The 26,443-nt window shown below is 34.7% G+C and overlaps 1 protein-coding gene across 2 annotated transcripts in view; it reads right to left on the reverse strand.

The window, feature by feature from the left end:
• LOC150097146 (tether containing UBX domain for GLUT4) overlaps nt 1-26,443 on the reverse strand; it is a 357,344-nt gene that overhangs the window by 126,932 nt on the left and 203,969 nt on the right. For both annotated transcript variants that reach the window (XM_090407282.1, XM_090407283.1), the window contains exon 8: nt 4,279-4,354. In XM_090407282.1, coding sequence (XP_090263408.1) covers nt 4,279-4,354 — 76 coding nt within the window. The remainder of the gene's footprint in view (nt 1-4,278; nt 4,355-26,443) is intronic.

The following is a 26,443-nucleotide window of genomic DNA, read 5'->3' on the forward strand; positions in this document are numbered from 1 at the left end:
GCATGTGGACTGCAGAGTTTGGTGGATAGAAGAAGGAGAGGTGATATGATTGAGACTTTTAAACTGTTGAGAGGTGGTTACAGGGTTGGCACTGGGGAGTTCTTTCGCTTGGTTGAACAGCAGGAAGGAGTGATGACAAGAGGCCATCACTGGAAGTTACGAAAGGAAACTGTGAGCAAGAGGATGAGGAGTGGTTTCTTTGCGTGGAGGGTGGTTGAACCGTGGAATGCATTGCCTGATGGAGTGGTGGAAGCGAGAACGGTCAATGAGTTTAAGGAGTGGTATGATAGACTTTGTGTTTCTTAGGGGGTATCTCCCCTCGATGAGTCTTTTGACTCCATGGAGGCCTGAATAATAATAATATTCTTCCCATCCAGCACCTGATTCCATTCCAGTGAACTCAATATACTCCTCAGTTGGTCATAATTTCTTGCTTTGTAGTTCAGAACGTAACCTTTTCTGAATGGAACATTCATAAACTTAGTCAATTCTCACAGCATGATCGCCATCACCAACTGGAGGCAGAATAGTTACATCTTTAACTGAAACATCCTCTGACACTATAATAAAATCTAACACTCTTTGACCTAGAGTTCCTTCTGTCACATGCTTACTTAAGTAAGTTGTTGCGCAACAGCAAATTTTGGGTAGCATTAGCTACCCAATATTCATTTGGATAATTTGGATAATTAAAGTCTCCCATTATGATTACTCTTTTTGCTCTCATCTTTCCTTCATCACTAGCAAATGATCCACCAGGTCTGCAACACCCCACTATATAATTGATCTTGTTTGTTGAGACCTATGATTGTAGTACAATCATAGGTCTCAACTCTAACTGGATTCAAGTCATCTGATATCGTTAGCAGTACACCCCCTTCCTCTCCATCCCTCCTGAAAATACTGTACCATTTACACTCGATACCAGTTAGTATGCCTGATTCTGATAGCGAGGTTTCATTAATGCCTACAAGTACAGACATAATAATCTACCTGCATGTTCTTTTGTAAACTATTGTCTGCAATCTGCATGACACAGTTGGACAACTTGCAGATCTCTCTTCCTCTCTAGTGCCTTATACATGCAGGCATCTTTACAAACATTTGATGGGTTCAAACTGGACAAAAACAAAGCTGAAATCGTTCTCTTCTTGGGAATATTTCCATGACAAAGCCCATCATTACTACAGTTATATAACATTGATGCTCTTACACTCACATTCTCACTATTCCTCCCTTTATAATTTTGTTTCTGTGTTAGGTTTCATACCAATTATTAGTTTTTCTAGTAATCTTCCAATCCTCCACACATCCAAAAACTTACATCCATTCCTTCTACACAATGTACGCATTGAATTGGTTGCCATCATACCTCTTCTTCTTAATTCAATAGGTATCTCCGTTGTTCAAAAAAACATAACTTCTCTTGATAAACTCCTACTGACAATCACAGAGAACACCACTATTATGAAACTACTCCTGTATTCTAGCTCTCACCAACTTCTCCAATGCTTTAACTGCAACTCCAGATACACAGATAAGCATGTAATTTGTAGACTTGGCCTTTTTTTTTTTTTTTGAAGAAAAAGGAAAAATTTTGCCTTCCTAACACTCTTTTGGGACTTGTGTTGTTGCAAGACTCTTGTTAAAGAGGAAGCCAAATATGATGGTAGCTACCTGGAACATTCTCTAACAGACACATGGTAGTTTTTCCGCATGGTCATACTATAAATTAAAGATGCCAAGAAATTATATTCTTGGTTTAATCCTTTATCCAAGTATAAGCAAACACAGTTTTCATGTGAACTTCATGACTGGGCAATAAAGGCTAATGACTTCACATCACTTGTCTTAATATCCTGAAATGCAAAGCACATATCCTTATGGACATGTATAATGCTCTGCATTATGGGAAGGGTCACTATCCAGACTAGTTTCGACTTCATTGATTTAAGTGCAGGGATACTCTCCAAAAACTCTGAATGATCTACAAGATCACTCTAAATCTCACAGAGTGACTGTAAAGGAACACTGCTAAACTCATTACTCCTAACCTGAATCACTCCAGGACAGGAAACTCAGCAGTGGATTCACCCAGTGACAAGCAAAAGCCTGTTATTGAGTAGAACCACTCTACTTAATAAATGCCACCAGTGGGAGCCAGACCTTTATTGAGGTCTCATTAGTGGGAGACAGACCTAGAGGTGATACCAAGGTTGAAGTAATGCAGAGGTCATATTTTCATATACGAGTTGCCAAAAAGTGTAACCCCTTATTACTAAAATACTCTGGATTATAGATAGATGTTGAAAGTTTTTCCACTTGGTCATACTATAAATTAAAGATACCAAGAAATTATATTCTTGGTATCTTTAATCCTTTATCTAAGTGTAAGCAAAGACAGTTTGCACATGAAGTAACTTTAAGACTGGGCAAATCGTTAGTTATACATGTCCACAAGGATATGTGCTTTGCATTATGGGATACTAAGGCAAGCGATATGAAGTCATTAGCCTCTATATACAAGTTGCCTAGTCGTGAAGTTACTTCATATGCAAACTGTGTTTGCTTACACTCGGATAAAAGATTAAACCAAGAATATAAATTCTTGGCATCTTTAATTTACAGACACATGATGATATGTCATCAAGTCCTACTGTCTCATTAACATCAAGCTTACTTAACTCCTCACATATCTTTTGCTTGCTCCTTTGGGAAGTGTGCTCCTGCAAGACTCTTGTGAAACTCATCAGTGAGTCTTCTCCCATTTTCTCTACACTTGAAAATCTCATGATTTCACACTGATGAGAATGAAACATCCAAATGGATTGCTCACTGAATACCTCAACTATGTCCTATGAAGCAGTTACCAATCTACCATTTTCACTCATTAATATCATCTTGCCATAATCATTCTTTTTTCTACTTGCTACATATCAAAAAACTCCGTAGGATGTTTCTCCTAAGGATTTGCAAATATTGATATTTAGATTTTTTTTGCAGTTATTTCTAACTATTTTTTATATTTTTATGTAAATACAGTGTATCTCACTAATCTAAACTAATAAAAATCGTGCTCGTTCGGATTAGCGAATTTCCCCACAAGAGATAACTACTATTTTATACAAAAATAATCAGATTTTCTAATGGTACATCAATTTAATTCTGTAAATGAATGAAGTAACTGATAGAAAAAAGCTATTGTAGTGTAATGTAAAACTTAAAAAATAATACAGTACACAAGTTTATTTTAGTAAAAAGATTAGTTTGTATGTAACTGTATTGTTGAGGATTCTGATTTAATAAAATTGTATAGTTCAGTACGTAACTTAATTTGCTTAAAAAATCACTTCACAACACAAAAAAAGTTTTTTTATTTCTTTGTAAAAAAAGTCAGTGATTTTCTTTTGCTTCTTGGAAGCTAAACTTTTTTCGAATGCTTCTTCTCAGAGTTGCATTAGCAATAAAATTTTGTGGAATGGCGATACGGCATTACAGAATGATACATTCTGCTTAGCGCATTCTATACACATATTAAAACTTTCAACTGCCTCTTCATGTTTTACTTTTTTTTTTTCTTTGAGTTCTTTATCGTCATCATCATCTTCTAATTCATTCTGTAGTGTCATCTGATTTGATTTCAAATTCACTTTCAGTTCTACCTGTAATCCATTCCATAATATCTGTTTGTGAAATTTACATTTGTATACAGTATAAAAAAGCAAACGTGAACACACAATGAATCAAAATAGGCCTACACTATAACCGTCCAATCGACAGTATGAAAAAAATACTGTACTGTAATAATAATAAAATAAATAATAATAGTTAAAATAATAATTATTAAATAAAAATAATAGTACACAAAATAATAATACGTAAGAAATAAAACTTCTTTTTCTTTCAAACCGCAGTTCGTAAGATTACTGGAGGGTTAGGAATAAAGAGGTTCGGATTGGCGAGATACCACTGTATAATATTCATTTTTACCAAATACTAATTTTATTATATTATTATGATTTTTTAAAAATATTTTTAACTCTTAACATTTTTAGTCTTTTGTTTGTGAAACTTGCATGAAAATAATGGATATAAAGATGACATTCAACCTCTGTGTAACACATTTATATGATATATAACACTAAAACATTATCACACACACACCGTGTTATAATGTTATTATAACACTTAGTTATAATATTATTCTCTTATATTATTCCCAGTATTATTCTTCTGTGTTTCAAGTAAAAATAATATGTTGGTGCTTAGTCTCAGTACCTCTTTTTCTTAAGATCCTCCAACAAGTATCTAGCATCAGCAATTGTAAGCTCGAAAAATTCATCAGGAATGTCCACTAAAATCAAAAGATTATTTATATAAATAAAATTTTATATGCATAAAAGTCAGTAGTTAAAGAGCATATATATATTAATGCTTGAAAAAAATAAGATACTTATAAACCTGAGGAGTATTTTTTAACCATCTGGACTACCAAGTTAATCAAATTAATGGCAAAAATAAGAGGCATGTTCAAAAAGTATGGTGAATGTAGCTGCAGTGCTCAATAAACTGGGGAGAGAGAGAGAGAAAGCTGAGAAGAATCTATTTGTCGGTCATGTGATCAGTTTCAAGCTGACTGGTCTGCTTGCTTAGTTGTAAGCAAGATCGAACTTTTTTCAAAACATCATGATTAGGGATCCCAGATACATTGGAAAAAAATACGGGACACTTATGACTGAGAGTGAAAGTATGCGCATCCATTACATATGCCAGTCTTACAAAATGATTCTAACTTTCCAAGTGTGTGTGTGTGTGTGGTAAGGTTTACTATGCACACACTTTACTAAGTATAAGTAAACAAATAGTAAATCCAATTGTTAGGCTGCATATTTTCATTAAGCAACTTTAAGTTGCCTTCAAATGGTTTTTTACTTACTATTATAGATACAAAATAGATTGTTAATACAGTAATGCTCTTCTCACCTGACAATATTCTTATTAATCAATCAGTCTTGCTCACTCTTGCAATACTTTTCTGAAGAATGAATTTCACTTAACAAATGTTTGTTTTTAAAAATCATGTCATGAAAAGCTACACAATCCTCACTGAAGAATGATTTTACAGTTTTTACAGACAATTTGTTTTTCTAATCAGTCCACAGTGCATTCATGCGAGAAAATAATCTTTCGACACAAGCATTTGTTCCAGGGATACATATAACGAACTCCACTGCTTTCTTTAAATTCGATAGTTCTCCTTCAATATGTCCTTCACTTCACTATCTTCTTTGGACTTCAGAGCTGTTTTTACTATCATTACTTCATCAAACAAATCAGATTCAACAATGTTTGATATGGCAGCGGTGTGATTAATAGTTTGGTCTGCTTGAAGAACATTTTCCCAACATAATGCTGTTCTCAGTTTCACCCAAGACATAATGTGTAATTTCAGCATATACTGTGACCATTCTTTTATATATGACACAAGTTGTAGAAATCAATTTTATGAGATTGGAATGCCTTTTCACTAATCAATCCTTCCTCTTGCAACTCAAGAAGTAGCTTCTTTTCGGTGGTAGTTGTCAAATTTAATATCTTCTCATTTCAATTTTTCCAACCAGTGACTGTATAATTGACTGTGCTTCAACGAAAGATATCGTTTCACTTTCTATGCTCCTGATAGTAGTATGGAATATTTCACATTGCGACTCCAGAAAAGTAGAAAAACAGCTTCGACACTGAGTTCTGGAAAAAATCTTTCAACATTGTTGGACATTTATCTATTGAAAGAAAATAGGCTTTAAGCCTTCATACATTTCATTCAACCTTTTGATAGCTGGATGCAATGACAGCCAACTTGTCTTTGAGTGTCCTAGAACTGTTTTATACTCATCGTCTACAAATTCACAAAATTCTTTTAGGGACTGGACTCTTACAGAGTATATATAAAAGTGTTGAAATATTTTAGCTATAACAGTCTCAATGTTTACAGGCAATGTATCAGCTGCAGTTTGCACGGCATTGTTTAAAATATGAGCTGAGCAACCAACTGCAATCAATCCGCAGCCAAACCTAGTTCTCAATTTATGGTACACGTTGTTTCTTACCTATCTTGAACATCTACCGAAGTTAGTATTAGTATTTCCCGTCGACAAGTCTATGACTTTATCTTTAATCTTCCAAGATTTAACAAGTCCCATATGTAATCCGTAAGTCATTCTGTGCTTTCACTAGGAAGGTCTGTAAATTCTAGAATCATGGTTTTAATACCATTTTCTGGAACGAAATATCGAACTATCAATGGCACTAAGTTTGAAGCGTCAATCAGGATAGATATATAATTTGCTTTCTCCATTTCCAGTCTGAATTGCTTGATTGCAAATGGAGCCAAAACATTTACAATTAACGCTTGTGTTTTTGTTTGCCCACATGTAAGTTTTCTATCATATAACTTATGTATTATTTTAGATGTACAATCCATTGATCGAAAACTCTGGTTTGTGAAAACACGTGTGATACGTGAAAGTTGCTTCTTCTGCAGCAAGATTCTTTTCCACTTCCCCCATCTCTTTCTTGGTAAAGAAATCACTGACTCTTGCACTTGTACTAGCTCGAGATGCAGATTTATGTATTTTCATAGCAATGTGCTGGGTAATGTCGGCCTTTCTTCCATGCTCGATGCTAAACAAGCCACCATAATATCTGTCTCACCCAATTTAGTAGATTTTTTTAAAAACGGAAATTGAGTTTTTAAAGCATTTACATAATTACACTTCCTTTTTGGCATTTTCAGCGTTTAACAGAGCCACAGAAGAATTGAAAAACCATACATTTTAACAGCAGCCGTAGAGTAATTAATACTCTGCAAGCACCAACCTGTTTCTCTTGGAGTAAGCTTCTAAAATCGAGCGGGCCAAGTGGACCGTTCCGTGCTATTTAAAGCTGAGCAAGTATCACGGCACACGCCAAAATGTCAATGCACATGCGCACTGTGCTAATGAACTTATCATTGTTGCAGTGTTTCCATCACTCACCTTGAGAAAATAACGCGTCTACAGTTCCCTGTAATGACGAAGAGTGATGTTTGTAATAGAATAGAAATTGTAACTTGTCGATTTTGTTATTCAGTTTTGAACTTTAAAATACAGGACAAAAAGCTGTCCCAAAGAGTTTTCGCGGGACAATGGGACGCATTAGCCAAAACCGGGATGATTCGGTATTTTACAGGATGTCTGCGATCCCTAATCATGATAGAAGACAAATCTGGGTCATAAGATTAGGATCCTGAGACTAACAACCAGAGTTCAAAATGAAAAATACCCAACTCACCTCAGCTGAAGAAGTAATGCCATTCAAAATTCAATGTCAGTCCTATTTCAGTGTTTCTCAAAGTGTGGTATGCGTACCCCCCCCCCCGGGCATGCAAAAGGTCTTCAGGGGGTACACGACAATTTTTGGCTATGCATCATTAACTCATGGAATCATTATTAAGAAAAAAAGAATTTTAAAAGTATATATTTCTCAATAAATTATTATATTATGTATGAATTCTCTTACTCAAATTGCGAGTTACTATCGCCACGTAATTATAGTAACCTGCTCCCTGCAGTAAACAACATGCCCTCCACAACAGCATTGCTATACTGAAGATACAAGAAAAACAAGTAGTTTTATTGTATCACTGAATAAGGTACAGTGACATTTGCAGTCTGTAATATATTTCTCAACAAATAGTGCAATTAGAGACAACTAAGGTAAAAACGGCACTAACTAATGAATCACATCTCCCCTCCAACAGAAACTGCTATATAGACAAACAAAATCATATGTTGCTGGTGCAACATATGGTTTTGCTTGACACCAACCCGGTCATGAACATTATATGTACTTCTTCACAGCTGCTCTATCTCTATTGGCCTACCATTGCTGTCTGTTTTGCGCTTTGCTTTTACTTCTCATTAGTCATTTGTGAAGGATTGTTCATTAGGTATCAAGTCTTGTAAATTACTGGTAATTTTTGCTTGAAATAATGGGAAAGAAGATGAAGCTATTTGGATAGGTGACTTTGACGATGCCCACATGGAAACTGTTCTTGATGTCAAAAGTAGCAATAGCAAATAGGAGCTTCTCGGTAAATCATACCATTTTCAATTTTTTTCTGAAAACTTTAGTTTCCAAAAATACCAACATTATCTCGCACCACGAGTTTTTAGCTTTAATTTTGGGAAAAAAGTGAGAGTTATATTCGAGTAAATATGGTAATTTTTTTAGCTTTCAAATTCTTAAGTATGGATCATTGGTTAAAGACTGGATTTATAAAATGCACAAAAGAGAGCAATATAGAAAATACAAGTAGCTGTAAGCAAAGAAAACATTGATATTGTATCTGGATCAAATGAAATTGATAAGAGTGTGTTGTCTGAAATCTCTAGAGAATCAATTAGGAAGAAGATGAAAAATCTTCGTAAGTATGATATGAATTAATTGAAATGTGGATTTTCATGGACGGGAAATGAAGAGGAACCTATTCCAAATTTTATTCTATTAAAAATCATATTTTTTGTTTACATGAATATATAAATTCAAGTAAAATAGATATTTATAATGAAATATACTTTATTATTCTGATAAGGGGGTACTTGGTAATAATCAAAATTTAAGAAGGATACGCATATATCTGAAGTCTGAGAAACACCGTCCTATTTCACTGTCTTTTTTTATCTGGAGGGGGACTGTGTGAGCACAATTCATACCTAGAGGCACTACAGTCAACTCTGAATATTATAAAGGAATACTAGGATGTTTGTGAAATGATGTGCGTCAAAAAAGACCGTACAAGTGGGTGAATAGATTCATGTTGTCACAACAATACTCAGTGCATGACTTATTTTTAACAAAATTAACAACTATTTCATAAAAAGATGGTTTATTAAATTGCTTATATTTTACTGAATTTCAAATCAGTATCATGAGAAAACAACACAGCATGTATACATGACAGTAAGTGAAACAATATAATTGTAATGGATAAAAGATCTAGTCCTATTTTGGTGCCCTCTAATGTTGTAAAAAAAAAAAATACTGCTATATAGGAGTTGCACTTAAAATAACAGTCTCCCAAATTTTTGGCAAATTAAAGCAACCATATTTGTTCAGGTTAGGACAATTCTTCATAGCCATGGCTGACTCAAAAATAATCTTTCGGATCTGTAACAACTTCTAAATAGCACATCTAATCCTGAGTGAAGGAGTCTCCAAAACATGATCTGCCAGTCCTGACCTGCCATAACAATGGTAGCAAATGTATTTTTTATGTTCTTCCAGGTGGATGTTAACATATCTTCCTGTCTGCCCATAGTAGGCCAAGTCACAGATACATGGAACTTCATATACTGCAGGGTGTACTAGGAGGTGAAGTTTATCCTTAGGTGAGTGAATCAGATTTAATAATTTAACACGAGGTTTGAATGTAATGCAAAGGCCATGTTTTATTAGTACTTTGGTGTTCTGATGTACCTCTGACATACGGAACAGAAACGGTAATGTTCATATGTATTAGAAGAGGGAGAAGTAATGGGGCTATGTAGTAATTTATCCATTTCGTAGGAATTATATCCATTGGTTCTCCCAATTAGAACAAATGGCTCTGTGTATAAGTGTTTTTAAAATGCCATGCTGTTGGTGGATGATGATGTGATTGTTTATGTAGATGTCTGGTGAGTTTAGCACTTCTCAGGGAACAAATTGCTGCTGCTAGCATAGAGCTTAGTAAGTTAAATGGCTCTAACACTACTCTACATGATGAACTAATTAATGTTTTAAATCCTGAAATGTGGACCATCTTATATATCACATCTCCGAAGTTGCAGCTAAAATAGAATTTACAAAAGTTAAAAGCAGACACCTGAAGAAATATGAAATTCTACAACAGCACCAATATACTATGTTCTGACCACAACTTTGACAAGACTGCATGATTGTAAATTTATCATTACAAGTGATCACTGAAGATGCCATGAACGCTCTCAGTCTGAAACAGAACTTTGCTGCTACGCCAAATTTCTACACCACGTTGTACAAACAAATTCCTAAATTAAAAATCATGATGAAGGTAGAATGGGACGTCTACGATCTTCCACCTGCAATGGCTGATAATGTGCATTTAGATATAGCAAGCATCCTAAACAGAGCTAAACCACAAAAAGTAATATAATCACATAACGAAATAGCTACCAACATTACCATTAAAAAAGTTGTATAAGAATAAAAATATTGTTATTGCAAAAACTGATAAGGAAAATGCAGTTATCATGGATCAAGAGGATTATAACAAAAAAATGCAAAATCCCTTATGTTACAGTTCTACATACCAAATTATAGATCAAGACTCCACTATGTCTCAAAGAAAAAAAGTCTGCAAATTACTGAAAAAAGTGACTTCCTGGCCAAAATAAATCATCAAAAAAAAAAAAAAATAAAACCAGTTCACGTTAAACCACCCCACATTAATGGATTACCAGAAATCCACATATCCCCCTATGCCAGGGGTGTTCAACCCGTCGATCGCAGAGCAATTTTTGGTCGATCTCTTGTGTATTCCTCCTTACTTACAAATTTAATTAAAACTGAAAACATAATATTTTATTTATCATTATTTTGTATTATTTTTAATTCGCTTTAAGTGTCTTGCTATTGTTTATTTATTTTTCGTTAAAATTGTCAAATCAGTAATTTTCTTATAAGTCCAGGTAAATGAATTAATTTGGATCAGTGGAAGTCAAACAGCGAGCCGAGTTAATAATTATAAGCAAAGTGTAAAAATTCGATTGTAGCTTAAATATTCCAAAGCACATTACATCAATTTTTTTCTTAGGTTAAGTCCCATGTGAATATTGTAAAAAAATAAACTTTGTCTCGGTATAGTTTGTATTAGATGTTTTTGTAAATAACTCTTTTGAAGCTAACTGTATATACTACTTTAATAAGAATATGTTAGAGTGTTAAAAACAAAGGCAATGTTTTTGTCACCGAAGCTGTACATGGTGGCATTAGAAAGATTGTTACTGAAACTTGTATGTATTAGAAAGGCTTGCAAGCTCTAAGTGTAAACATCTCCGAAGTCAGCCAGAAAGAGTTCAAACAACTTTCCGATGGCCGGCAACTTACAATCAAAAGAAAGCAGAGGAGAACAAAAGGCGTGCCAAACTTGAAACTTAAGATGAAAGACTCATACCGATTCTTTGGGGGTTGCCAAACTTCATGCGAGATCTCAGAGGAGGCTTAATAAAAAGGGACACTGAAGGGGTGCCTGTTCCAGAGATGCCGTCAGAGAGACTGCCCGGATCCACGTTGCTTGAGAGAGGAGTTTCCCGCTTCCAGAAAGGAGCTTCTCGGTTCAAGACATCCCTAGAGAGAGACTACTTCTAAGCTGCAGACAAGGTTTCAAATTGCCGAAAGGAAGAGTTCCAATTGCCAGAGAAAAGTTTCCAGGCCAGGCTAATGTCAGACATTCACAGTGTGTTGCATTTTCATTACAATTTGATGAATCGAACGACTTCACTGATATTGCTCAGTTAATGGTATTTATCACATGGTATTTCATGATTATTCAAGTAAAGAAGAACTTTTGAAAATTATACTATTATTGGGAAGGACCAGGGGAGAAGACATTTTTTCGGCATTTGATGAATTTCTGAAACAACACAAACTTCTGCTTTTTAAACTTGTGTCTATTACTACTGATGGTGCTCCTGCAATGATAGGTAATAAATCAGGCTTCATTTCATTATGTAAAAACGATGACAAATATCCAGATTTTTTAACGTACCACTGTATTATTCACCAACAAGTACTGTGTAGTAAAAGATAGTAAACACAAAAGATGTTTTGGATATTACATTTAAAATTGTAAATTGTAAAATACCTGCAATGGCGGTTATTTGAATTATAGGCAGATGATGATAGGGAACTTCTGTTGTACAATAATGTTCGCTGGCTCAGCAGAAGTCAATATTTAGAAAGATTTCTTGCATTCGATATAAAAATTTTCTTGATGAAAAAGGAGATATTTATCCACAATTGAGTGATAAAAGATTGTGTTACACTTATCATTTTTAGCAGATTTCTGTATGAAATTAAGCAATTTAAATTTAGAGTTACAAGGTAGAGATAAAAAATTAATTGACATGTTAAGTTCAATAAAAGCTTTCCAACAATACTTACCTTTATTAAAGAAAAATATAAATTACTGGAAATTTAGAAATCTCCCATATTTATTAAAAATTTTTGAACAAAATCAAGAAATGCTTCGCTATGATTTAAAAGAATTTATTTGTGAAATAGAATTAGTTGAGGAAGAAATAAATTCAAGATTTAAAGAGTTTAATAAAACTGAAATTATTTTATCTTTTATCAATAATCCATTTCAAGAAAACTTGAACATCACAGAAATTTCAAATAAAATTAGTGGGGTGTTTGATATAACCAAGCTGAAGTAGAACTTGGGATAATAAACATTCAGAATAGTTTACATTTAAAATCAATAAACAATGAAGTCATTTGGAAGTATGCACATGAAAAATTCTGTCATGTTTCAGATCAACGTACTTGTCAGAATCCGCTTTATTTCAAATATGACCGTCATAAAAAAAAAATTAAGAAACCAAATTACAAATGATCATTTGGATGATTGTCTGCAATTGGCCACTTCTTCATATCAACTTGACTATGAAAATATTAAGAGGTCCAAACAATGCCAAATTTCACATTAACTTTTTTTTTTTTTTTTTTTTTAAACCAGCATTTCCTAACTTGTGAGTTTGTAATCAATCAGTTGTTTTTTCTAACTTTGGTTTTCCAAAATAGAAAAATATTTTACTCCAATATGTTTTTTTTTTTGTTGTTGTATTAAAATAATTAAAAGTGATAAATAAATTTTTAAATACACAAATAAAGTTTTTAGTTGTGTATTTTTTTTAGTTATTTATTTGTACGTAATCAGATATCAGGTTGGGGGAACGTGATCTATATAAGAATAGATCACCGAATAACTTTTTATAGAAAAGTAGCTCACGTAGTAAAAAAGGTTGAACACCATTGCCCTATGCCTTATAGTCGATAGCATAGATAATCCCACTTAAACTTGCCCAACAGTTAGCCAAGTCTCTTGCCCCCCTTACTGACAACTCCTCTACTTTTGTAAAAAATTCAGTCCATTTCAAATTACTAGTTAAAATTCATATCCTTAAAAATTCAGATATAATGGTTAGTTTTGGTGTCACCTTTTTATTTACCAATGTACCACTAATAGACACTATTGATTTTACCAAGTCTAAATTTCCCCCTGATATCTTTAAATTATTCAAATTTAGTATGTATGCAGCAGTGGGGGCCAGTGAAATATTAAATGGGGATGCTGCCTATACAAAATAAAAAAAAAATCTAAATCTGTAGCTTTATTTATTAATAAATTGGTTACTGATTAGGAAAAAAAGACTTTTTTTTATTTCGTATAGGCAGCACCCCCACTTAAAATTTCACCGGTCGCCACTGGTATGCAGGTTACTTTACACGGGGAGGAAAAATTTACAGATTAATGGTACTGCTATGGGTTCCCCACCCTTTAGTAAACTTTTATATGGAACACTTTGAAAACAAAGTACTTACCTACAGCTACATACAAGCCCCTAATTTGGTTATGCTATGTTGATGATGAGTTTACCACTTGGCCCCATGGACAAGACACTTTGAATGCATTTGCTACCTACCTAAACAACCAACACTGCAAAATCCACTTCACAACAGAAAAAGAATCTAATAACTGTTTACCTTTTCTTGACACATTAGTCACCCACATTTTAGATGGATAACCATCTTTTTCCATTTACAGAAAGACAACACACACACACACAGTCTCTACATAAGCAATCACATCATCATCCATCCAACAGTATGGCATTTTAAAAACACTTACACACAGAGCCAGACTCATTTGTTTTAATAATACAGCTCTGTCCACAGAACTTAATGTGTGCCATACTTTCTTGGCCAATGACTACAATTCCTACAAAATAGATAAAATACTACGTAACCCCATTACTTCTCCTTCCTTTAATATTTGTGTGTATATTACTATTACATTATGTGTTATATTACTTTTTGGTGGTTTAGCCTTATTTAGGATGCTTGCTACATCTAAATGCACATCATTAAACATTGCAAGTGGAGGTTTGTAAATGTCCCATTCCACCTACATCATTCTTGGCTTCTTCAGTGAACACTTGTAACAATAAATTTACAATCACACAGTCTCGAAGTTGTGATCGGAACGTAGTATGTTGGCGCTGTTGTAGGATTTCATATTTCTTTAGATGTCTGCTTTTAACTTTTGTGAATTCTATGTTTGCTGCAATTTCGGAGATGTAATGTATGATGGTCCACATTTCAGGATTTAAAACATTAATTAGTTCCTCATTTAGAACAGTGATAGAGCTGTTTAAGTTACTAAGCTCTATGCGAGTAGCAGAAATTTGTTCTCTGAGAAGTGCTCTTGCCAGACATCTAAATAAACAATCACATCATCATCCAGTCCAACCGCATGGCATTTTAAAAACACTTATACACAGAGCCGGAGCCATTTGTTCTAATGATACAGCTCTGTCCACAGAACTCAAATATCTGCATCATACTTTCTTAGCCAATGGCTATAATTCCTACAAAATAGATAAAATACTAAATAGCCCCATTACTTCTCCTTCCTTCAATACACGGGAACACAACATTACCATTTCTATTCCTTATGTCAGAGGTACATCAGATACAATCTGTTGTACATTGCTGATGAAGGCCATATTTCATTAGAGGTACTAATGAAACATGGCCTTTGCACCACATTCAAACCTCTTGTTAAATTAGCAACTATGATCCGCTTGCCTAAGGATAAACTTCACTCCCTAGCACACCCTGGAGTGTATCAAGTTCTGTATGACTGTGATGCCATGTGACAGCCATGCCTATGAAGCATTCTACTAACCTGAACACATATGGTTGCATCAATCTGCCAAACATTTGGGAGACTTATCTTAAGAGCAACTCCCACATTGCTATAATTTTTTTTTAAACAACATTAGAGAGTGCAAAAATTGGACTTTAGATCTTTTGTCAATTACAAATGTATTGTTTCACTTACTCATTGTCAAGTATACATGTTGTTGTGCTCTGATGATGCTGATTTGAAATTCAGCAAAGTATATGCAAGTTAATAAAACATATTTTTCTAAAATAGTTCATTTGGTAGAAAGTATTTTACCTTGGGTATAATAAATGTTAAAAATACCAAGCAATTTTAAACCTGGTTTTACTCCATTTCCCAAGTAAGCAAACTGTAGGATCAGCTAGACTTGCATCACTTGCAGGCGCAAACTTGACTTGTTTGTCTGTTTGCTTACTTGGGAAATGGAGTAAAACCAGGTTTAAAATTGCTTGGTATTTTTAACATTTAGTTCATTTGGTGGTGATAATACCATTAAAAATAAGTCATGACTAATTGTCAACACCTAAGCTCATTAGTTAGAATACCAAGTGCTACACATCTTTTCTTCTTATTCAACAGTTCTTATTGGATGAAAAAATGTGACTGCATCAGCCCAATTAGCATCCTCTAACTTCTGACTGTTTCCAAAGTTTAAATCGATGATGAAGGGAAAGTGTTTTTGCAGCAATACAAGAAATTGTTGCAGCCATTGCAATGTGTCCAAAAGAACTAAAGAAAAATGACTTCTAGAACTGTTTCAAACATTGACTGGAATGCTGCGACAAGTGTGTGAGGCAAGCCAAGAAGACTACTTTGAAGAAGATCGATTTATGTTTAAGTTAATAAACTTTCTTGAATTTAAACATTCACTGTACATTTTGATTGCAACTCTCACATGAAAAGTTCATAAATGGAATGAGCCCATTAAATATATATATATATATATATATATATATATATGGGGTGCTTAAGGGTCAAAGCTGTATAACTCAGAGGAGACCTCCACATAGCCTTTAAAGGAATGCGGAGAACCGACCAGGGCTTCTGACCTAATGTCCAATCCTCACCTTCTCGTGGTGCACCCTGTTGGGTATCTACTTTGATACTGAACGAACGAGGATGGGCTGGCAATTTCGGATTTAGCCAACCAAATTGTATTCTTATTGGTTAAACCAAAATAAAAAATGATGGTACAACATGACAAAATTTCATGCCGGCTGGGGCGTCACCCGGTTAAACAAGGCCCCCGTTGTTTTCGCCAGGGAACCAGAGCAATCAGCGAAAAGTCAGCTACTGAAACAAATCTGAAAACAAACCCCAACTCAACATCACCAGAGTTAAAGATCGGTACTATCAACGTAAGAAGCCTGAATGGCAAAGAAATGGAGCTAGCTGAGGAATTAGATAAGTACCAGATCGACATAATAGGGGTGACTGAAACAAAAAAGACCAAAACTGGTGAGATCTTTCTGAGCAATAAATACAAAATGTTATATTCAGGCAATGACAATCAAGGAAAAGAAGGAGTAGCCATAGTATTCAACACAAAATACGAGGCTAATCTTCTTGAATGGCAGACAGTCTCAAGTAGACTAATGTGGGCAAATATGAGAATGGGGAACTGGACAATGAGATTTATTTGTGCCTATGGTCCCACAGAAGGTTCTACTAAGGTAGAAGTGGAGGAATTTTTTGAGGCTTTAGAAAAAGCAACTGACACAATGAAAAAGGAAAAGTTGGTCCTTGTTGGGGATCTAAATAGCAGAGTAGGAAATGATTGTGAGACATGCAAAAATATTTTGGGAAAATTTGGAGAAAAGAGCAAAGCTAATAATAATGGCAAATATCTGTTGGATTTCTGCTCAGGACATGGACTGGTTATTACTAACACCATGTTCCAACATAAAAATGTGCACAAATTCACATGGAGAGAAGAGGCTAGGAATAAGAAAAGTCTCATTGACTATGTTATTGTTGATAGTGATATTTTCTCCCTGGTGCAGGACACCAGAGTGTACAGAGGATTTGAAATTGGAAGTGATCACTATTTAGTCTTGAGCAGGATAATATTGAATTTCATATTGAAAAGAATAACATATAAGAAAGTTTTAAAGCGAATAAAAGTTGAGCAGCTCTTAGATGTGAACTGTAGACTAAAATACAGAAAGATTATTGAAAAGAAAATGAAAGAGTTTGAGAACAGGAATCAAACCTTGGAGATTCAGTGGCAAACTCTGAAGAAAACATTGATCGATTCTGCCAGACAGGCATGTGGTGAGGTTGTGTGCAAGGATAAAAAAATCAGAACTCCCTGGTGGACACAGGAAGTTAAAGAGGCAGTGAAGGTAAAGAAGAAAGCATATCAAAAGTTCCTGGCAAATAAGTCAGCTTTTACTCTTACAGAATACAGAGACAAATGTAAGAAAGCTAAACAGTGTGTAAAACTAGCTAAACAAAAGTCATGGGAGGACTTTGGCAAGAATATAGAAAATAAATATCAAGAAGGTGGCAAAATATTCTGGAGGTTGTTGAAGAAGCTTAGGAATGGAGGAAAGAGTGCTGTAAAAGGAATTAGAGATGATAAAGGTGACATGAAAACAGGAGAAAAAGATATCCTTGAAGTATGGAGTAATTACTTTGAAAAACTGCTAAATGAAACAAGCAGTGATGACAGTACAGTGATAAAAAACACTGAGCAGGCATGCAGTCAGGAATACATATCCATACTTGAAGTAGAAAAAGCCATCAAAGGCTTGAAATATGGAAAGGCAGCAGGAGTAGATGATATTCGACCAGAAATGCTGAAGTATGGTAGTATAAGTGTCTTCCAGTGGCTGCACTGCATAGTTCAGAAAGCCTGGACAGAGGGACGAATTCCCGATGATTGGAGTAGAGCTCTCATAGTACCCATATATAAAAAGGGAAATAAAACTGAATGTGAGAATTACAGAGGTATTTCCCTACTGAGTGTTCCTGGCAAGATCTATGCAAGTATACTTGAGAAACGGTTGAGAAGAATTGTGGAAGAAAAGCTTGGTGAAGAACAAGCTGGATTCAGGCCAAATAGAGGCTGTCAGGATCAGATCTTCACTTTACAACAAATAGTCGAGAAAGCATGGGAATATAACAAAGATATGTATTTAAGTTTTGTCGATTTGGAAAAGGCATATGACAAGGTGCCAAGTGAGAAGCTATTCAATACGCTGCAGTTATATGGTGTCAATGGGGCATTATATCAAGCAATACTTAGTCTTTATTTGAGTTGTAAGTCAGCAGTTAGAATTGAAGGAAGTACAGGAAGATGGTTTAATGTTAAATCTGGTGTGAGACAAGGATTTACATTATCCCCTCTGTTATTCATTATCTATATGGATCACATTATGAAGGAATGTGGTATTAAACCTGATATCAAAATTGGAGATGTTAATGTCAGCTCTTTGCTTTATGCGGATGATGTTATACTTCTAAATAAATCCTCAACAAGTCTACAAGATTCTCTGACTAAATTGAATAGCTGTTGTAATAGATATGGTATGAAGGTCAGCAATAAAAAGACAAAGACAATGAAAATAGGCAGAATCATTGAAAATGTCAACTGTGTTGTGAATGGAGAACCTGTGGAACAAGTAAAACATTTCAGCTACTTAGGCATGATTTTTACTGAAGATGGCAAATTAAATATAGAAATAGACAACAGAATCAACAAAGCTGGTATGGTGGGAAGTCAATTGAATAAATTCATATGGAATAAGAAAGAAATTAGTCGTAACACTAAATTAGCTGTATACAAGACAGTGTTCAAACCAGTTTTAACTTATGGATCTGAGAGCTGGGTCAGAAGTAAAATACTTGACCAAAGACTAGAGACCGCAGATATGAGAGTCCTGAGAAAGATTAGAGGCGTGAACAGATGGCATCAATGGCAATATCATATTAAAAATGAGGATATTAGGAAAGAACTTGACATTGTCAGCATCCAGGAATGCGTTAGCAGAGCTAATCTCAGGTGGTATGGTCACTTGAATAGAATGGGAGAGGAAAGATTAGCAAAACAAGTGTTCTCTGCCAGGTTGGCAGGAAAACGACCCAGAGGAAGACCAAGATATAGGTGGATTGATACGGTACAAAGTGCCTTAGACGATAGAAATATAAGATCTGATAATGTTGGAGTCTTGACAAGTAACAGACTGATTTGGAGGAAAATTGTAGATAGTAAGTTAGTAATGATGTAATTTTTTCATGTAGTATTGTCATATCCTGTACACCCCTTGAGGGTACATGGCAGGAATTTGATGATGATGATATATATATATATAATGGGTTTTTTCACCCGCATGCAGACAAATCGGCCCTTCAGAACACACACAATTTACAGACAAAAAAATACTAGCTGTGGTGGTAGTGGTTGTGGGCAGTAGATGGCGTTGATGTAGGAGATTGGTAGTAGAGGTTCTGTGTAGTAGTGGAGACGGAGAATTGTACAGTAGGTGTCCTCCCACAATGACTCTTCAGACTCCGTGAAGATGTCATGAATAATAATAATAATAATAATATATACATACAAACACACACAGATATTGTTAAATAGTTAATGACTGAACATTGAGGATTTTAAAACAAAACTTTAATAGATCACATCACTTTCTGCCTGACGAAGTCGGCAGAAAGCCGACTTCGTCACGTGTAACAGCATAAAAATACATAAAAAACAGAAAGACCATAAAAGCATTGCATTTCTAATATAACAGAACATGACAATTAACTGTAAATAAAGTTTAAATGGGAGACTGAGTTTTAGTTGAAGCGCAACTCACATGAGTGTGTGCCAATATTGAATGGCAGAACTGTGAGAGTCCGGCAAACAATTAGGTTGCTATTAATATGGGAGACTTCAAGAACAATTTCTTTCAATTCCAGAATTCATCTCTCTCTAGTTCGTCATAATATCTGTGAACGTTGGTTGTTAAATCCCAGTGTATTTGATGCTGGAGATCATCATCATTGGTGTTTGCAGAAAACAATATGTGGCTGGACAGGGCACTAGTCTGAATTCTGCTGTAAGATATCTCTCTCTGATGTTCCTCTAAGTGGAGAAGAATTGATTTTTCAGTCTGACCATAATACGGTTTACTGCAATCACACACACAATTTTGTAGACACCAGGAAACTGAAAATCGCGATGTTTCTATTTCGGATGGCTTAAAATTGACCGGAGTTTGGGAAGAGTTGTGAGAAAAGTCTTGATGTTGTATTTCTTTAAGATTTTTGCCATTTTTGGGGAGAGAGAACTAATATAAGATAAGGGGATGCAGGCTTTGAAATTAGACGTATCCTCATGAGGTGGATGTTGGTAATGGTGAAAAAGAATTCTGTTTATACTTTTCTCAGAGTATCCATTTTGTTTTAAGGTACTTTGGAGGTGTTTCAGTTCATTTTTAACTTTTGTTCGTCTAATAACAAGGATCTGGCCCAATGAGCAAGAGTAGAGATGATGCCGAATTTCTGTGGGGGATAGTGGTGAGAGTCTGAATGTAGGTACCAGTCGGTATGCATAGGTTTTCTAAAGATGGCAAATTCAATGTTTTCAGTTGTCCTGGTTAATTTAATCATCATCTATATATAGTAATCAAATCTTTGATTTCAACGAAGCAGAAGAAATAGCCTTTTCTTCAAAATCTTCAAGAAAGATGTTCGCAAGCACTGGAAGTAATGGGATACCCATGGCCAATCCAGTATTTTGTTTGTAAATCATGCTTTCAAATTTAAAATAGCCCGAATTGACACAGTGAGATACTAATGCGAAGATCTTTTTTGAAACCTTGTTTTTTTAAAAGAGTAAGAACATCTTGGGTGCGTACATTAGTAAAGAGATACAACGTCGAAACTGACCATAACATCACAGTTGTTGAGTTTGATCTTTCGTCTTGGATACAAAGTCTGCTGAGTTTTTAATGAAAGAAGATTTACCTGAGAGGCATTTCAACAAAGAAGCGAGATAATTCGACAAGCTGTATGTGGGCGAGTCTATACCTTCGACTATAGGTCTTAAAGGAGTATCTTCCTTGTGTATCTTCGGAAGACCATACAGTAGGGGAATAAGTGGATGAAGTGAGCAGAGAGAAAGGCAGAGGTTTCTTGGTAATTCTGTAGTAGTTCTCAGAAGATTATTAATGCGGTTGTGAAGCTCCCTAGTGGGGGTCTCTCTATCAAGTTGAGAGTAAGTGTCCGAGTCTAATAACTCCAAGATTTTGTGACGGTAGTCCATTTTGTTAAGAATTACTGTAGCATTTCCTTTGTCAGCTGAGAGGATTATGATGTCTTGATTTGATTGTTTTTAAGTTGTTTTAGGGCTTGTCATTCACAAGGAAGAATACTGTCTCAAGAAGGTCTGGCACTATTAATTGCAAAAATGGATTCCATGCACAGTAAATTCGCACTTTGGGTTAGGATTTGACGGGCGGCCTTTTCAATTTTCATGAGGAAGAATTCTTTTGGAATGGATCTGAGAGAAAAAAACAAAATTAAGCCTTCTAGAAATGACATTTTCTTCTGCAGCTGTGAGGTTATGGAAATATTTATTAACAACCACTTTGAAATCGAGAACGTTTTCACATGCACACATGTCAGTGACACTTCAACTAGAACTCAGTTTCCCATTTAAACTTTATTTACAGTTAATTGTCGTGTTCTGTTGTATTAGAAATGAATTGCTTTTATGGTCTTTCTGTTTTTTATATATTTTTATGCTGTTACACCTAACGAAGTCGGCATTCCGATGGAACTAGTCGTGATCTATTAAAGTTTTGTTTTTAAAATCCTCGGTGTTCAGTCATTAAACATTTAACAATATGATAACAAACAGAGTAAACTAATTAAAAACTAAACGTTCTAATAATAATTATATTCCTGATGATGAGGATACCCAACATTTTATTAAAGTATACCAAAAGACCATCAAGAGCAATGGACTTTTCATCAACCGACTGATTTTCTTAAAAATAAGTTCCACTCCATTATTCCTAAATTTATTCAATTCAAAGAGAACGTTAAAACAGAATGGGCTCACAGAATTTACCGCAAAGCTAAATTACAAATCCTTTCTGAAAGGATCTGCAATACTAAACGTACTTTGGCATCCTTGTTTACCAAAAAATTATTGCTTGAAAGTTGAACAGAAATCTCCCTTGACAATGTTTCCTGGAACAACACTAAAGAAATTAGCAACCTTTTGGCAACTAGAGCAGCACAAAACATCAACAAAACAAAACTTTTTAAAAAGTTCGATCTCTTAGACGTCTACAGAACATTCCTCCTTTACCAATCATTCTCTCGCTCACAACAAAGTAGTTGTTAATAAATCTTATTATTATTATTATTAACATTTGACGTCCATGGAGTCAGAGACTCATCGTGGGAGGTACTCACTATTGCATACAATGCTTATCCAACAGCGTCTTAAATTGATTCAATGTGTTTACATCCACAACACACTCAGGCAATGCATTCCACTTACCAACCACCCTCCATGCAAAGAACCTGCTTCTCACTCCTTTGCTCACACCTTCCTTATACAGTTTCCAGCAATGGCCTCTTGTTCTACTCCCCTCTCCCATTCTATGAAAAATCTCTTCCATGTCTACCTGATAACAACCCCTGACCAGCTTATATGTCTCAATCATATCTCCCCTCTTCCTCCTATTCACGAGGATCTGCAACTTACATTCCCTCAATCTGTTCTCGTACTCCACATTCCAAAGTCCACTGACTACCTTTGTGAATCTTCTCTGTACCCTTTCCAACATATCTTCATCACCATGAAAACCTGGTGACCAAATCTGCGCACAATAATCCACATGAGGCCTGATCAAGGTATTATACAATGGAATCATAACCTCTTTATTTCTGCATGTCAGGGTTCTCTGCATCATTGCCATTATTTGATGTGATGTCTTCACAACTTGTACAATGTGGCCTCTGAATTTCAGGTCCTTCTCCACCATCACACCTAGATCTCTCATCTCCTTTACTTCTGTTAAAGTTTCCCCACCAAGTGAATACTTTGCATCCCATTGTTGCTTACCAAATCTCAAAACATTACACTTGGCAACACTGAATTGACAGTTCCACTTCAGTGCCCATTCATGCAATCTATCCAAATCATCTTGTAAGGCATTAACATCAGCCTGACTGTGCATTACTCTCTCCAGTTTTGCATCATCTGCAAACAGCTTCCCATAACCTCACAGCAGCAGAAGAAAATGTCCTTTCTAGAGGGCTCATTTTTGTTCTTTCTCCCAGATCCATTCCAAAAGAATTCTTCCTCACAAAAATTGAAAAGGCCCTGATTGTATGGTCTTCCGAAGATACACAAGGAAGATACTCCTTTAAGACCTATAGTCGAAGTATCTCGCTTCTTCATTAAAATTCCTCACGGGTAAATCTTCTTTCATTAAAAACTCAGCAGACTTTGTATCAACATCGAAACTTTGGTCAGTTTTGATGTATCTCTGTTTACTAATGTCCCACCCAAGACGTTCTTACTCTTTTAAAAAACAAGGTTTCAAAAAAAATCTTCGCATTAGTATCTCACTGTGTCAATTCGGGCTATTTTATATTTGAAAGCATGATTTACAAACAAAATACAGGATTGGCCACGGGTATCCCATTACTTCCAGTGCTTGCGAACATCTTTCTTGAAGATTTTGAAGAAAAGGCTCATCGAAACCAAAGATTTGGCTACGATATATAGATGATGTTTTCCTGATCTGGGAACAGGGCCGAGATAACCTTCAAATATTTCTTAATCACCTAAATGCCATACATCCTAACATCAAATTTACCTCAGAGTTAGAAATGGACAGTTCCCTTTCTTTTTTAGATATTAAATTAATCAGGACAACTGAAAACATTGAATTTGCCATCTTTAGAAAACCTATGCATACCAACAGGTACCTACATGCAGACTCTCAACCACTATCCCCTAGAGAAATTCGGCATCATCTCTACTCTTGCTCATCAGGCTAGATCCTAATTAGACGAACAAAAGTTTAAAAATGAACTGAAACACCTCCAAAGTACCTTAAAACAAAATGGATACTCTGAGAAAAGTATATAAACAGAATTCTTTTTCACCATTACCATCAACCACCTCATGAGGAGGCGTCTAATTTCAAAGCCTTCATCCCCTTACCTTATATTAGTTCTCTCTCCTCAAAACTGGCAAAAATTTTAAATAAATACAACATCAAGACTTTTCTCACAGCTTTTCCCAAACTCCAGTCAATTTTAAGACATCCAAAAGAGAAACATTACAATCTTCAGTTTCCTGGTGTCTACAAAATTGTGTGTGATTGCGGTAAACCATAGTATGGTCAGACTGAAAAATCAATCCTTCTCCACTTAGAGGAACATCAAAGAGATATATCTTATATCATCAGAATTTGGGCTAGTGCCCTGTCCAGCCATATACAGTGGAACCTCGGTTGTTGAACATAATTCGTTCCTAAAGGCTGTTCGGAAACTGATTTGTTTGAAAACGGAAACCATTTTACCATAAGAATTAATGTAAAATGGATTAATCAGTTCCCGAACTGATTAATCCATGATTAAATAAGCAATCCAGATGATTGCTCATTTAAATCTTTATAACAGTGCTTCATGCATAAAATCGTATACAAAAACAATGAAAATGTATAAAATCTTACAAAAAAAGAATAAACACAGAAAATGGATAAAACATAGACAAAAATTGATTGCCTCTATATTTTTGAGTATTGTATAGATTTTGCCATACCGAACTGCATAGCAAGATCCGAGACACAAACGCATTTTCGTGTTTGGATATGATTTCTTTTTACACCTCTATCGTGGTTCTAACAACTTTTCTTTTTGCTTTGCTACTATCACTATTCTTGTTTTGCCACATGGTGCTTATTTAATAATAATTTATAAAAAATAAAAAAATAAAAAAAAAAATCAAGAAAAGCCACTGCAAATTCGAGCAGGTGCCTGCACTGAGCGGAGGCTGCGGCATAGCTGACGATCTCTGGCCATACATCTCAGTTCACAGAGCACATGGTTGCTGGTTTGAATGTTTGGGAACCGAGATTCTGTTCGGAAACTGGCGTGTGTTTTTGTTTAGAAAATGCATTCGGGAACTGATTTGTTCGAGATGAGAGTTGTTTAACAACTGATGATGACGAAGAATACAGAGGTTCCATTGTATTCATCATCATCATCATAACATTAATTACGGGTATAGACCATGGTCTGTTCCGGTCTCATTATCCATCCAATATCCTTTTTTTGAGGCTATCCTGCCTTCTCTTTCCAATTAGCTTATATTTTAGTATTTGTTTAGGATTTCGGGTGTTGGCCATTTGCTTTACATGTTCAATCCATTTTTGTTTATAATTGTTTAGTTTTTCTTTTATTGATTTTGTTTTTAGTTCTTTTAAAAATGTCGTTCCGTTTTTGATCTAATAACATGTATTTTGCAGTTCTCCTCATAAATCTCATATCACTTGTTTTTATTCTTTGTTTATCTTGTTTGTTTATTGCCCAAATTTCATTGCCATATAGTAATGTGAAATCTGAAAAAATTTTGAAGTTTTTAATTTTATGTCTTTTTCTCCTTCATATGATATTTCACATCCAAGATAACAAAGTATTATCTGTTCTATTATTTTATTATTAATAACTATTTTGTTTCTAACTGGAGTTTGTCCACAAAATGCCACTGATTTAGTTTTATCTATGGAAATTTTCATTCCAAACTGTTCTACTATAATGTTTAAATTATATATTGCTCTCTGTAAATTGTCTTCCTTATCTGATATTATTACCCGATCATCTGCAAATAATAGCGTATTTATTTTGTTATTTCGGGAAATTTCTATACCTTGATTGTTTAAGGTGTTCCACTGTATTAATATTTCATTAATGTAAATATTGAAAAGTGTTGGAGACAGGGGGCATCCCTGTTTTATTCCTTGGTTTATAGATTGTTTTTCAGACAACTTTTTATTTACTTTTATTTCATTATCTTTATATATATTCAATATTACATGTAGTAAAATATTAGGTATATTTATTCTTTGTAATATATCAAACAGTATATATCTTTTTACTTTGTCAAATGCTTTTTCGTATTCTATAAACAAAAGATGAGTTTCCAAATTAAATTCTCTTCTTTTTACTATTATATATAACTAAAGTTAGATAGGGCTAAATGGCCTTGCCTACTCCCCGCATACGGGAATAAAAAAATAAAAAATAAAAAAAAGCATTAGCTGATTTTTTTTCTTTCTTTTTACTATAGAGCGTCCTTTTCTAAATCCATTTTGATATTCTAATAATATTTTTTCACTGTATATTTTTAGTTTTTCATTAAGTATTCTGCTATATATTTTG

This window comes from Typopeltis vanoorti, chromosome 17 (assembly GCF_054136105.1).
Source record: "Typopeltis vanoorti isolate ZY-2024b chromosome 17, IOZ_Tvanoo_1.0, whole genome shotgun sequence".
NCBI lineage: Eukaryota > Metazoa > Arthropoda > Arachnida > Uropygi > Thelyphonidae > Typopeltis > Typopeltis vanoorti.